Consider the following 15,438-nt stretch of genomic DNA (forward strand, 5'->3'; position numbering starts at 1 on the left):
GCCATATATATATATGTTGTTACTGACTGGTAATATTAATAGAGCGAGCAGGCAAGTGTAGTGTAGGACATTCCATTTATAAAATGTAGGCTATAATGGAATCATACCAAAACGGTTTTTGACTATTGAGTCGTATCGTAGTAGCTAAGTACGTACCTTCATTTATTTATCTATTGTGATAAGACCATCCTCCATTTTACTTACTACAATACAACCTGCACCTAATGTGTTCCACTATCCCCCCACTACATATCTTCATTTCACATACCATAACTATTTTTTTATGTGCCAACGTACCATTTTTAATTCATTTTTATATCAAATACAAACTAATTGTTTTACTTCAAACTTTGAATCGGTTAATAAACATCTCACATTCAATTCTCATTAAATACATTTGTAGGAAGAGGTGATGATGAGCTTTAATTATGATTAAATTTTAAATAGAACCATCTCAACGAAAATAAATATTTAGAACAAAATGAATCTCAATGAAAATAAATATTTAGAACAAAATGAATAGATGTGTATCATCATATGAAAGATTAATTATATATATATAATATTAATTGATTGGAAAGATGCGTTAATCTAAGAGTATAATAGAATTTCTCTTATTTTTTATATCCTATCATCTGATTGTTTTTCGCGATAGTATTTTAAATTTCTATAATTTGAAAGGTTAAGTGCAAAGAACTTCAAATTACATGTGACTTTACAATAACACATAATTGTCATCCTAAAAAAAACTAGATTTGAAAAAATACATAATCATAACATAACACTATATATATATATATATATATATATATATATATATATAACTATAGTTGTTGTTCGAAAACAAAAAAGCGGCAAATTATATAAGTTTACCATGGAGCAAAAATTTCCCCCCAAAAAAAGAAACACGCTCAAATTGGATCGAGATATAAAAGCCTAATTCATTCACACACCTTCTGGAAAACCTAATTAGAGCAACACTCACTTTCTTCTCGAGCTCCGGAAAACCTAATCTGATATCTGGTTTCTCCATCTCCATCTATGACATCTGAATTCGTCTTCTTCCTCATGCATTATCAAGTCGACTCCATCTTGATAAGTATTGTTTAAGGTTTCTTTCTTTGAAATTTATGTGTAATTATAGCTTCATTGCTCTTTACTTTCAGCTGCAATCTCACTTTTATTTTATTTATATATAATTTTACAGAGGTATTGCAAATCAAACTCTATTCACGCCTCAGATTGTCGATGATAAGAACGATGAAGCCCTAGGTATCGTTTTTACTTTAAGATTCAATCTCACTTTCATTTTATTTGTGTAAATTTAATAACTTTCATTTATGTGTAAATCGTACTTCAATAGGTATATCTCTTTGTTTTCACTTGAATATGTATGAAACTGATCTGAATCTTTGTCCCTGTGAATTTGTAGGGATATTTTGGTGTTGGCCATATTCTAATGCATCTAGATTCATGGAGAAGCCAATTTCAAGGGTCATCGAGTTGACGGAAGGTAATAAATATACCGTTATAGTAATGTACGTAAGATGACAAAGAAAAATTGGTTGATGTCATTTGACATTATTTCAAATGGAAGAAGGCAGTCGTTATCTGAAGTATTTTCAGACAGTTTTATTTTTTATGGATGAAGATTTTTAATCGTAGTCTGAAGGGGTTATCGGCATAGTGTCCATCAATAATAGAATTTGGTATAATAAGTTTGATAGCAAGTTTTTTTTTTTTTTTAAGAAAGATTCATTCTATCTCTAAATTTTCATTAAAAAGAATAATAATAATAATAATAATAAAAAGAAATGGAAGTTAATTAGTGCGACTCATTTTGGCATTATATAGTAATAGAGTGAAGGTATAGGTGAATATAACCCAAAAGCATAACTTTTGGGTGTACTTGACCTGAATTACCAAGTTTAATACTTGAATTCATATATACAACCAAAAAAAATACGTATGATTTGATTTGTGTGCTCATTTCATCTAATTCATATATAGGAGTGAGACAAACGTCTCTTTAATTGGTGTGCTCATTTCATCTAATCTCCAAACTAGCTGAATGCTGCATGCGTATAGTATAGTATATATATCATACACCACATATATATAGGATTCAGTTAAAGCAATATGGGATCAACTATCATACCAATTCCTGATGAAGCTTCTTCCAAGACACAAACTCATCATCATCATGATCATCACTTTTCTTTTGTAATAAAGGAAAATGATAGCATGAAATTGATTCATGGTATCAAGGTTGGAGTTGCTCTTGTTTTGGTTTCTCTTATCTATTTTCTTGATCCTCTTTATCAAGAAATTGGAGATGATAATGCTATGTGGGCTATCATGACCGTTGTTGTCACTTTTGAGTTCTATGCAGGCAGGTTTCTCCTTTTTCATTCAATTTCAACCTTTTCTTAATTGGTTTGGTATACTAATGTTTAAATTTCATTGAATTTAGGTGCAACACTTGCTAAGGGGCTAAATCGTGGAATGGGAACTATATTGGGTGGCGGTTTGGGCTTTTTAGTAGCCATTTTAGGTAAAAAGGTTGGTGGCATCGGAAACTCCATTCTTGTTGGAGCTTCTATGTTAATATTCGGTAAGCTTCTATTTTCACTTGCATTATTTAGGCAGAAAAAAATACTAGTTTGTACTAGAAAGTACTTATTATATTTATGGGGTGGTTGGTTGAGCCCAAAAAGTGAAAAGATATAAATGTGGAATTCATTCAGGTGGAATAGCAACATACTGGAGATTGAGGCCAAAGTTTAAAGTAAGATACGACTATGGAGCAATGATATTCATACTGACCTTCAGTCTTGTAGCTTTATCTGGTCTCCGTGAGGCAGATACAGTCATTGAAATAGCCCGTGAAAGGCTTTTGATGATCGTTTTGGGTTTTCTCATTTGCATTTTCTCTAGCTTGCTCATCTTTCCCATTTGGGCTAGTGATGAGCTTCATCACTCCACCATCTCCAAATTCAATTCTCTTGCCACTTCCATTGAAGGTACTTTCATTTCATATCTCATTATGTACTTATACGTACGGTATCAAACTAATTGTTTTTTTTTTATATTTGTTTTAGAATGCTTGGAGGAATATTTTATTGAAAATAAGGAAGATCAGCAGACTGTTAGCTTCACCAAATGCAATTCTGTGCTCAACTCCAAGTCCAAGGATGAATCACTGGTACATATATCTTAATTCATATTCAGATGTTATTTTCTTAATCAATTAATGTCCTTATTAGGCTCATGTGCGTGTGTTTTGTTATTTAAGGCAAATTTTGCAAGATGGGAACCATGGCATGGTAAATTTGGGATGAGTTATCCTTGGGAGAAATACTTAAAGATAGGAGAAGTTCTTAGAGAAGTAGCTGCAACCATTATTTCACTTAAACCCTGCCTTGTTCAATTATCTCCTGATAAACAGGCAATTATCTCTTTGTTTCAACTTAACTAATTTTGGTAGATTTCATCATTCTAATTAATTATGTAATGTAATATAGGTGTTGAGACAATCAATCAAAGAACCTTGTGAAGCAGTGGGAACATCGTTGGCATCGAGCTTAAGGGAACTTGGAGAAAACATGAAGAAAATGAGAAAATGCAAAGCAGAAGCAGAAGATGTAATGTTGCCTGAGTTGAAATCATTGACAATAGAGCTAAGTAGGATGATATCTCCTTCGTATCTATCACATCCAGATGGACTAGCAATTGCCAGCTTCGTGTTCTCGTTGATGGACATGGAACAAAAGCTTCAAGATTTGGCAAAACAAGTTCAACAACTTGGACAAGCTACCTGCACCTGCTCATTTTAATCATAATCACAAAGACTTAATTAATTGCCAATTTTTAGCGTGGCCAAGTATATATATCATTAAGAGATAAAATCCAACTGATTATTAACAAAAACACAATGCATTTTTGCATTGGATTGGATTGGATTGGATGGGACGGGGTGGAGTCCACCAGAGCCATAACAACCCAGATATCCAATGAGTATTACAAATATATATATATATATATATATATATATATCGACGAGAGGGAATTATGTATACTATATATATATATTTTAAATTGTACACGATTATCACAAACTAAGAGTGTTATTGTTTACTAATGAACATCCATTGATTAGGAAAATCTCCAATAAAGTTATATATAGAATTTGAATTTTTAGTAAATTAGATCGCATCTGTCTCAATCGGGTCATAATTAAGAAAGTGCAGTATGAGGAAGCTTCAATTACAATGGCAAACCAAAAACCAGAAAAGAATAGAGGCCCATGGCCCACCATCCATTACTCAGAATTTTATTGTTGTGGTTGCGAGTTGAGACAAAAGGCTAACCTTACCTTAGTACCACCTATAACTTTACTTTTATCACAGTTAATCTATCTGCCTAAATAATTTCCTCACATATTTTTTTGACTAACACTTAATTATTCATAATAAAGATTTAACTTTGCACGAAAAGAAAAATCAAATTACAAATTATTACTTTCTTCAGTGCATGCCAAAGGGTAATACCACCACTAAAATAACTTGCTCCTTTTATTCCTACCATTGATTCTTAGTTTGTTATTCATAAATATTGTAAATCTAAACTTTGATTGTTGTTGCTCCAACAGAAAAAATAGCAAATTTATCGAACACAATAACCAGATAAATTATGGACGAGGTCCTTCTCTTTAAACCGTTCGCAAAACTGCTTTCAGACAATACAAACAATCATATAATCAGATCACCTTCAAAATAAAAACAACCCACTCAAAGAGAATACGAATTCGTATTGCACAGTACAAACTCAGTCAAAAAATACACTTAATAATTTTGCTTAGTTTCGTTCCTAAAGGAAAAAAATAATTTGAAAAGTCCTGAAGAATGTGAATACCAGATTAATGGACCAAATCGGCTTAATAAAATAGTCTTAGTTAAATCAATAATAAATTTTTTTTAAAAATATAGTTTTCCAACCCGGCTAGATCTGACGGTGTGTGTGGTGGTAATCATCCTTTTACAAAAGTGAGATATTTTTGGAACACATTCAATAATATGAAGATTCCTTTTATATATTGCACCAAATGATATTCAGTCAATGTGGGATGCTAATACTTCATTTTATCCTTTAAAAGCAAAAGTTCAAGGCTTTCATAAATTCATTTTTGGTCTTAACCCAATATTAATGGATTAGTTATAATGAAAACAAGATGACATATTTAATTTTAACAAGAGAGTTAAATTTTATTGCTATCAATTTGAAGAGAAATTTTACCGTAATCCTGGAGCAATATAACCCGATTTTTAGGGGAGTCGGTCTAAATACCCGTTTAGAGCTTCGTATTTAGGAGGGCTTCGAATTTGAAACTTGTTTCAATTATTAAAAAATATCTCCATAAATAATTATTATCTCGTATTTAAATTTGACAATAATCATATATAGCAAATAAGAATATTGTCTATCGAAAATCGAAAACAATAATACACTGCATTTTTTTTCAATAATTACGTCTCAACAACAAAGTCCAATATAAAGTCTTTAGAATTTATTTCACAATTTCTCTTCTAACAATAAAGGTGAAACAAAAAAAAAAACATCGTCGTTTGTTCAATTTGCAAATAAAATCTCATGGTTTACTTACAAACATGGATTTGTGTTTGTGCAATTTGCAGTAAAAAAATGTTTAGGTCAATTTTTTGGCCAAAGAATACTCGTGATTTAATTAATTTACAAAATCTTATCTATAAAGATAATTTACCACCCTTGAAATCTCATGACCATGTTATACCTCTTAAGCTTTCAGGTAATCTAATCAATGCGAGACGATATCAATACTATCATCACCAGAAGAATGAGATTGAGAATTTGGTTGGTAAAATGATAGGTAGTGGTGTCATTCATGTGTCGTTTGATTCGTGGAATAGAATAAAAAAATAATAGAATAGAATAGTTATTCCATAGCAATAGAATAGGATGGTGAATATGTATTCTTAGGAATATGTTTTTTTTTTATGTCTGGGAATGTGATACAAAGGAATAACTATGTTTATAACTCAAATGACAACATTATCCCCAAGTGTAATTTCTTGTTTACTTTAAAAAATTTAATTATTATCATCAAGTAATCAAATATTTAATATATATTCAAAACAAAAAGGGGGAAATACGGAAAAACGTGAAAAATAAGGGGAAAGCAGAAAATCCGAAAAAACACAAAATACAGAAAAAAAAACACAAAATATGTGAAAACCGCGAAAAATGCAGAAACCGGGAAAATATAGAATACAAGAAAAGCGTAAAAATACAGAAAATAAGAAAAACGAGAACAACACAGAATAAAGGAAAAACATAGAATATCAAAAAATGCAGCAAATATGTAGTATTTTGCATTTTCATAGTTTCCCTATTTTTCGTGCTTCTCATGTATTCTTATTTTTTTTTTCATTATTTTCTATTTTCATGTTTTTCTTGTATCCTGTGTTTTTCTTGTATTGTGCATTATTTTTTTTGTGTTTTTCTCGAATTTTTTATTTTTCGTGTGTTTTCCTTTATTATGCATATTTCTTATATTCTTTATTTTTCTTGTATTTTGCTTTTTTTTTCTATAATCTGTGTTTTTTCATATTTTTCAGTATTCTACATTTTTTTTCATATTCGGTGTTTTTTGCTTTTCTCATGTTTTCCCATTTTCTATGTTCTTACTGTATTCTGCACTTTCCTGTATAATTTTTTTTCCATGTATTCTGTGTTTTCCATGTATTCTATATTTTCCATGTATTCTGTGTTTTCCCTTTTTTTGTGGTTTTTTTTGTTTTTCGTATTTTTCTACGTTTATGTGTATCATGGATTCTCCGTGTTTTTAGAATTTTTCTATGCTTTCCGGTATTCTGCATTTTCCCCGTTTTCTCCATTTTTCTTGTTTTCTTTCTATTCTATGTTTTTCTCATATTCTTTGTTTTTTGTGTGTGTTTTTCGCCCTTTTCATGTTTTCTGTTTTACCTGTTTTTTCGCATTTTTCGCATTTTTCCTATTCTCTCTTGTTGTTTTGATCAATAGATAAAAAAATGTATTTTTGGAATGTAATAAAATATAATTTAAGGAATATGTATTCCTCTACTTGTGGAATAACTACCTGCGAATAGACCTGGGCATGGGCCGGGCTCGGGCCGGGCCTGTCGGGCTTTTAATAAAGCACGACGAGCCCAGGCCCAGCCCGTAAGAAATTTAGTCGGGCTCGGGCTTGGGCCTAAGATATGAATCCCAAGCCCGCCCGTCCAAGCCCATCTATATATTAAAAAAAATACAATTAAATTTATATTAATGTGTAATTAAAAAAAAATCAGTACTTTATCCTTTTTTTGTTTTAATTATCAAAGTTGTTATTTCTAAACCCCTAATTTTTTCAATCCTTCGCCGCCGTAATCCACACACTGCAAATCTGCAAAATTTCCTTGCCATTTTTCCAACCAAAAAAAAAATAATAATGATCTAAGCCTACCTAAAATTTTTAATTCAAAGATAATGAAACCAACAAAATTAAATTATTTATATTTATCTTTATAAAAAATATATTACAATTTATATATATATATATATATATATATATATAGGCCCGATGTAAAATTAGCAAAGCCCAAGCCCGCCCAATTTTTGACGGGCTTATACGGGCTTGAACCGGGCCGGGCCTGAGAGCATTTTCGAGTGTCCAGGCCCGACTAAATGGGCCCGGGCCGGGCGGGCGGGCGGGCTTGCCGGTCCATGCCCAGGTCTACCTACGAAGCAAAGAAGCACTTAGAGTTATTTGTTATTGAATCATTGTTATACTTGAGAGATTAATTAGATCAGTTTTAGAATCTCCAGTAAATAGTGTTACTATGTGTTTTATTTGTATTGTGCATCATAAAGAATACACAAAACTTTTTTTTTCCTTGTATTGTGCTCTAATTTTTTGTTTCCCTATTTAATTTTTGTAATGATGCCTCAACTAAACCTGAAAAATCCAGTTTTAATAGAAATTCATATAAAATCACAAACCACAGGCTTTAGATGAGATGGAAACATCTATGTATTTTATAATCTTTTATTATGTACTCCTAAACATCTAGTATTTGAATTTCATTTCATGGAGATTAAAACGGGGGTATAATAGTAATTCTCCAAATACAAAAGGATATGAATTAAAAATTGCACAGCACAAAACGAACAATATAAAAAACAGTGGATGGACTGAGAAAGCAATGAGAAGCCAACATTAACAAGTCAAAGGCAAGTTCATTTCCGATCAAAAAGCAAATATCAGATTAAGGAAAGAAAGATGGGTGTTGGTCCAAAATTGGCAGCAGCAGTGATTCTAGTAACATGGTATGGATTTTTAAGTAGAGCAAGGAGCATTCCCAACACACAGATACAGAGTGTTCTCTGCAATTCTGGTGTGTATTCAAAGGGCGATCCTTTTGGTGTAAGCCTTGAGTACATCATGAATGAACTGGAGATTGCCACACCAACATCAATGAATTTTGATTATTTCAACATATCTCCTTATCCTAATGCCTTTGCGTATGGTCATGCTGCTTGTAACATTAATCTTACAGCTTCAGACTGTGCAACGTGCCTTGGTGCGTCTAAAACTGCCTTGTTTTCCACTTGCCATACCAACAACATCGGGGCCCGTTCTGTGCTTACTGATTGTACAATTAGGTATGAGCAATACCCATTCGATGATTAAGACCTAAGAATATGACTATGAGTATGCTCTTTTTGTAATTTTATCTTTTGTTTCCTGCCACTCAAATCAACTCTACTCTACTTTCTGCAACCTTATCTCCATTAATCACTCTGCAACTCTTATTCCAATTTCTTCTACTTTTGTATTCAAATATCCAATTCAATGCCAATTATTATTTTAGTTAAACAAGTGCTATTATCTATAAACATGTTATATTACACCAACTTTTATGCTAAGATCTGGTCAACTTACCAGCCACATATTTCTCTAAGTTGAGAAATTTTAAGACACTACTATCAAGATTTAGAACTGCAGACTCCACTATTATTTAAATTTTGAGATGCACAATTGCATCAGACATACATACAGCAATTCTACATATAATTGAAAAGGAAGAAAGGCAAAATCCCCAAAACCATTATATAAAATGTGCATTCTTGTATTATAAAAAATTCAGTATCTTGCTCTACATATACATTCCTCAAAATGCTAAAACCAACACTTATCTCTTTCTATTTCTCCTTTCTAATAATAATAATAATAAAGACGTATACAAAAAATAAATATGCTCACTGTTGTTTCTTCTTCAATATCCACTGCTTCGTCAATATGTACTACGGTCTACGTATATGCTGGTTCATAGCCCTCTAATGTCCGAGACCAAAAAAAGAAGACCTTTCACCAAAATCATAACTAGAGGGAGGTGTTATGGAAACTAGATTTCATTGAGCAGAAACCAACTTGCAAATATGATTTTGCTTGGTGGTGCAAGAATGTGTGCCCTTCTTCTCTAAATTGCCATCTCTTCAATCGTGTTGAAAAAATAAATGTACAGCTTTTTATACCAATTACAAAGGAACTTGGGAAGATTCTGTAGAGTTTCTTGCAGGAAAAGGTTCCCGCTTCAGCAAAAGGGCATAAAGAAGCTCGTTCCAGGAATCAGGGACACCAGGCAAGCACCAGTGACTGCAATCTTGACGGTGGAGAGATGCTAGACCATTCCCTGGACCTAAATAGTACACAGATGCATGCCCGTCCTTCCTCTGAGCCGCCATGCTAGTCACATTTAATAAATTCAAGTTAATTATATGTGATTCATTTGAATGCTTCGATAACACATCGAACAATAGTTTGGATCGGTAATCCAATGGATTCTGTAGAGGGACTAAGTCCGGAAGCTTTTCCAAGTGACAGCTACCACCAGTCTTCCAATCACCACCTCTGTTACATCCATTGTTTATTCATTAGTTCTCAGTGATATTCCTCAATAACAGACTAGTTTCAGGATGATAATTTGGTATGACAGTAGTTTGAACCAGATAAGAGATTTAAAAGTAATTGTGACTTAAAAACTCTAAGCATTTTTTGCAGCAAGAACATTAGGATTCAGCAAAGATATTTTAGAAATATGCTAATGATGAATAGATCTTGAATTGCTTCTACAATATACTTGTCTTTTTCTCAAAATAAAAAACAAAGTGAAATGCTGCCAAAAATTGTAATGTCAAAGATTGAGATGCCAATACAGTAAAAGAAAAGATTGATAAGAGAAAAACCTGAAATGCACAGGAGCATAGGTTCTAAAGAAGACTTGGGTCAGGCTCATATTGATTTTGCGATCCATCCAATCAATCAAAGTTTCAAGTGATCTCCTGTACGCAGCTTCAACACTCATATTCATCTTCACCTCCTCCCCCTCTTGGAAGTAACAACCCCTGACAAACAAGTATAAAACCTATATCAATTTTTGTTCTTACAAACAATAACACGAATGAATCACAGGTATCCTCACAATTTTCGCACAATAGGTAGCATGCACAGAAGCAAATACTGTAATATCTTCAACACTTCAAATCTCAATTACAGAAGAAAGATCTTTAATAATAATAAAAGGAAGAAAAGGAAGGTTGATCAGTAAAATGAACAAGTTATGAAGGAAGTAGGAAAAGCAGGGTACTTGCAATCCTTCTCTAAAACTAGGGAGCGAAGATAATTCAGTTATCAGTTAACGTATTGTTAGTTCCACCTCTATGACAACACGTTATCATCTAAGCACTATCAAGGTTTCAAAAGTATTTTACTATTGATATGCATGCAATTTCCATTTTATGTTAGAAATGCAAGGAAGGACCCGTATAGAAAGCCATAAGCACAACAAAACTGGTCACTGTTCTTGCATGAGAAAGAGGTGAAGGATAAATAGCTGGTGATGCCTCAATCTAGTGCAAAAGAAGCACATAAAGATTCTTTAGATTTATTGCCTTCTGATTTGAGCCCAGGAGATATAACCTAGGATTACTTGAATGAAATCAATATAGGAAATAAGCACCTTAGTTCCTAAACTGAACAAGCAACAAATGTTTTAGGTGCTTCTTTCCAACCGTTCATCCCCAAATTGCCAATACTTAGGACATAAAAAGGTCCAAATTCCTATCAAGCATATGCATATGCTACCAACATTATATCCAGCCCTTCTAACTCATTTAGCCATGCATTCATGATATGTTTGAGTATTTATGCATATGATTAGATGAGCTGCAGTAGAAGTTGTCATAAAATGAATGCATGCCCACAAGAAATATATGGGAAATCTCATTATTGGATAGGTGATAATTACCCTCTTATGGTCTTCTCGTAATTCCACCAATGACCAGAGTTAAAAACCAACACATCTGCAGTTCTCCATTTTGCGGAAGTCCAATCCAATCTGTCCACCCTTAAGGTCATCTTGACCTTTGCTGGAGATTTGGTTGGAGGACGGCCTTGGTACATGAGAAATGGGGCTCTGTAGTACTCAACAGTGCAATTATAGTCCTTGAACATGAAAGCCAAAAATCCATTATGCTTTGTAATTGGATTCCCATTCACTTCATAGATTGAAGAACTGTCTGGAACAGCAGTGGCCAGCATACAGAGTAGGGACTCCCATTGGTTCCTTCCAACTGAATCACCTACAAATACAAGGCGCCGGTTCCTCAGCTTTTCCAGCATCACCTTAGCATCAAACCTATTCACAAGGAGGAGAAGATCAAAATGAATGTTACAAAAGCAAGCAGAGCTAATAGAGTATATATACTCAAAACCAAAAGTTCAAAGCATAGAATTATAGTGAATTAAATTCGCTTAGTGAAAGAAGCATTGCAACTGGATGATAAATTCAAATTCCCTCATAAAAACAAAACACTAGGCTTTCTGGAATTTGAGTCTCTGTTATAACAATTGAGCCAACTAATATCCCTAATGAAATCAATGGAACCCAAGAGAAATACTCAGAAAATCATTATCTGTAGCAAACATAAAATTAACATAAGAGAAGGTAAAATTGAATTGATTTCATTATAGAAACTAATGTGCAGGCTGACTTTCTTGCTTTAGAGATGCTAAGCTACTAAATTGAATTTCAAAATAAATTAAAACAAAACGAAGTCAATGGATAAAGGCACAATTTTAGAATGAAGAAAAGGCAACCTCACCTGGGCAAATCACAGTGATTTGGTTGCCAACGCCACTTGGTGTAGAAACTATCAGGCCTTCCATTCTCTAAGCACCTAAACCCACCATCTATAAAGGCACAATTTTGACTCTCGTACAATGGATAGCTATCATCCCAAACCCAGTTGCCATCAAAAACATCACATTTATCACCATCCTTATCAAGAAATCCAGGCAGTCGATTCTCGGCACCCAATTGTACTGATGATGATGATGATGATGATGGAGTTACTAATCCCACCCAAGAGAACCTCTGGTAGCGCATCCCAGGAGTCAAAGCCCGGAAATCCAAGTAGAAGAAGCAGCCAATGAATAGCATAGTAACAAAAGAGAAACCAAGAATGCCGAGAGAAGGCTCAAGAGGTTTGAAGCGCTTGAATTTCTGAAGCAAATCCAAGTGGGTCATTTTGTCCGGCTGCTCGCTGCTACCATTACTGTGTTTATCCATTTTGTCAAAGATTTAAAGATGCTGTATTTGTGTTCCAAGTATGGTACAAAACAAAAGAGGTGTTCTTTAGAAAAGGTGGGTCTTCATATATTAAAGCGATTAGATGGAAAGTGGGGCATTTTCCGACTAGAGAGAGAGAGAGAAAGAAGATTCATGGCAAATACTGATTCTTACATAATGGGTTTGCTTTTGTTTTGTCTAGTTAAGAGAGAAACTGAAAGTAATTACAATTTTAAAAACGCTTTCACAGAAAGTTAGATATGGGTGAAGATGAAGTAGCAATAGATTCAGAGCAACTAAAGAAGAGATTAAAGTAGAAGAAAAAACCAGTAATGGTTGGGTAAGATGTAATCTATATTGAAATCCAAGGAAGAAGGAATCAAAGCATAACCAGACCAGACTAAAACTTTAGGCAGAAGAAGAAGGAAGGATTTATCAAGTTCAAAACTTGGGAATTTTTTAACAGAGCTTAAAATGAGTATCCTCTTTCCAAAAGATAACGGACAAAGAGTGGATGTGGCTTTTCCGGCGGTGTGAACATGAACGTGGGTAATGGAAGTAGTGCCCCCAAGAAAAGCAATATTCCGACAAACGTCTCTCAGGAGTGGACACTTTTATACTTACTAAACTGCCCTTCCCCTCAATACTAGTAGGGACGTGTTTGGTACCGCACTGATTTTTCTTTTTTCAAAGATCGGATTGCTATTGCTAATCAAATAATAATACACCAATTTTTTCTACTTGGAAAAACAAAGTGAACAGTTTTATTATGAAAATTAAAAATCCATTACAGCCTTTATATAGACTCCGAATAAACACACAATCCTAATAGGAATGGTAATTCTTCTTTTAAGTTTAATAGAATTAAAACTCCGGAATAGTAATGATAACTTGCCGGATCCGATTTGATATTCTCTGCCAGAGTTACCTGCAAAACAGAACCGGAGACAGGATCTCCGGGAAAACTCTCCGACGATCAAGTCAGTTTTTGTAAGAAGGTTGGTAATTTGACAATAGTATTGCGGGGAAAATTGTGAGCGTACCTTTTTCCCTCGTTCTTAAGGCCTTTTATAGGTGTTTTTTAGGTAACTGTTAGACGAGGTGTCGCGGCCTAATCTCCCGGGCGGACCGGGGGGTGGACAACCTCATGGCGACGTAAGCGGTGATTGGCGCCGAAAGCAACCAATCGTGGAATCAAGCTGCTCGGCAGGGCCGGAGCTCGGAGATATGGAAGAGTCACCACCCACGAATGGGAAAATGAACACCGATCCCTTGCGGGAGACCGGTGTGGGTTCGGGAAACTTAGGTACGAGCCGAGAAGGCTAGCTCCTTTCCGGAGAAAGGCTACTAGGCACCCCGACATCGCCCGGTTATGAACCACCGGCCTCCTACTCAGCATGTTAGACGATAACGGACTAATCGTATACTTCTTTAAGTTTAAAATTCATTTGAAACCCTTTTCTTTCTCTTTTTGGAAACCATTTTGAGCATATGATATTGAAAAGCCACATCAGTAAAGAATCACCCATTTATGTTTATACATACACAGAGAGGGGGAAGAAAGAAGTGATTTATTTACAACCGTATTTAAATGTTATGTTGTGTGTCTATTCTACATTAACTCATTCCCCAAAAACGATGTTTATTACATGGTTCGCACCTTAATCGCCATTGGAACGATTTAGGTGCGTTTTAAAACCCCGTTTGATGAAGCTTACTCGAATCGTCGTTGGAACGACTCGAGTAATTGAAAACGTTAAAGTAAAAGCCTTTTAATAAGAAAACGCGGTTAAACATACAAGTCAATTTTATTTTGTACAAATTCATTAAGAAAGCGATTCAAAATCTCCATTATTAACAAAGAAAACGATTTTGATTACAATGTTCGCTTAATCCGTCGTTGGAACGGACTAAGGTTTTAAAACGTGGTGTTTTGAAGACGATTTGAAATATCAACCAAAATGACTCTATTTATCTACATTAGAGATCTAAGAAAGCTCATTAGCTTAAATAATTTAATTGAAAACTCCCTTTTTGTGAATTATTTTCCCCACTTATTTAATGGACTCTCTAACTATTATAATTACATCAATAAACACATTTAGGCCCAAAAATTAATTTTGCCAAGTGAAGCCCATTTGAAACATGGACTTATAAATGACCAAAAGAAATAAAGAAAATAATATAGATATATATTTACACATTTTAGCCCAAAAGACATAAAATAAGAGTAAAAGAAAATATACTATCTAATACATATATAAGAAAGAATAATGAAAATAATATATTTATACTTTAAACATAAGAAAATAGTGAATGAAATTCATAAATAGGAAAATAGCCTTTATCACTCAAAATAATTTTATTTAACAATAATTAAGATAACCCAAATATACCCCAAAACTATATATATATACATAACTAATATAATTCTAATGTCAAAAAGACTATATGTTCATCCCCTAATATCTACTAATTATCTCCAAAAATGCCCAAGTAAATAACATTTAAAATAGAATTTAATGTAATTTAAATGAATAATAATAAAAAAGAAAGTAATATGTACATATACAAAAAAAAATTAGAATAAAAATGGAATACCAATCTCCTAAAATAATTATATATGTTAAAGTTTTAAAACAATTTGAAAAGAATGTATTACATAATCATATATATATATACTAAGGATTAAAAGTCTAAAAGTTAAGAAAAAGTGACTGAAATGGCATTTTTTACATTTTGGCAGATTTAC

At 33.3% G+C, this 15,438-nt stretch overlaps 2 protein-coding genes across 2 annotated transcripts; one reads left to right on the top strand and one right to left on the bottom strand.

The window, feature by feature from the left end:
* The first annotated feature begins 2,046 nt into the window (after positions 1–2,046).
* On the top strand, positions 2,047–4,059 carry LOC136220554 (aluminum-activated malate transporter 14-like). Its single transcript, XM_066008367.1, has 6 exons — positions 2,047–2,392; positions 2,474–2,614; positions 2,748–3,023; positions 3,102–3,205; positions 3,296–3,448; positions 3,525–4,059. The coding sequence occupies exons 1-6, from the start codon at positions 2,140–2,142 to the stop codon at positions 3,834–3,836; spliced, it is 1,239 nt and encodes a 412-aa protein (XP_065864439.1). The 5' UTR covers positions 2,047–2,139; the 3' UTR covers positions 3,837–4,059.
* Positions 4,060–9,142: 5,083 nt separating this feature from the next.
* On the bottom strand, positions 9,143–13,306 carry LOC136218296 (protein trichome birefringence-like 11). Its single transcript, XM_066005092.1, has 4 exons — positions 12,220–13,306; positions 11,364–11,753; positions 10,303–10,461; positions 9,143–9,967 (listed from the first exon to the last, which is right to left on the bottom strand). The coding sequence occupies exons 1-4, from the start codon at positions 12,684–12,686 to the stop codon at positions 9,595–9,597; spliced, it is 1,389 nt and encodes a 462-aa protein (XP_065861164.1). The 5' UTR covers positions 12,687–13,306; the 3' UTR covers positions 9,143–9,594.
* Between the last annotated feature and the right edge of the window lie 2,132 nt (positions 13,307–15,438).

Source organism: Euphorbia lathyris, chromosome 2, assembly GCF_963576675.1.
Source record: "Euphorbia lathyris chromosome 2, ddEupLath1.1, whole genome shotgun sequence".
Taxonomy (NCBI): domain Eukaryota; kingdom Viridiplantae; phylum Streptophyta; class Magnoliopsida; order Malpighiales; family Euphorbiaceae; genus Euphorbia; species Euphorbia lathyris.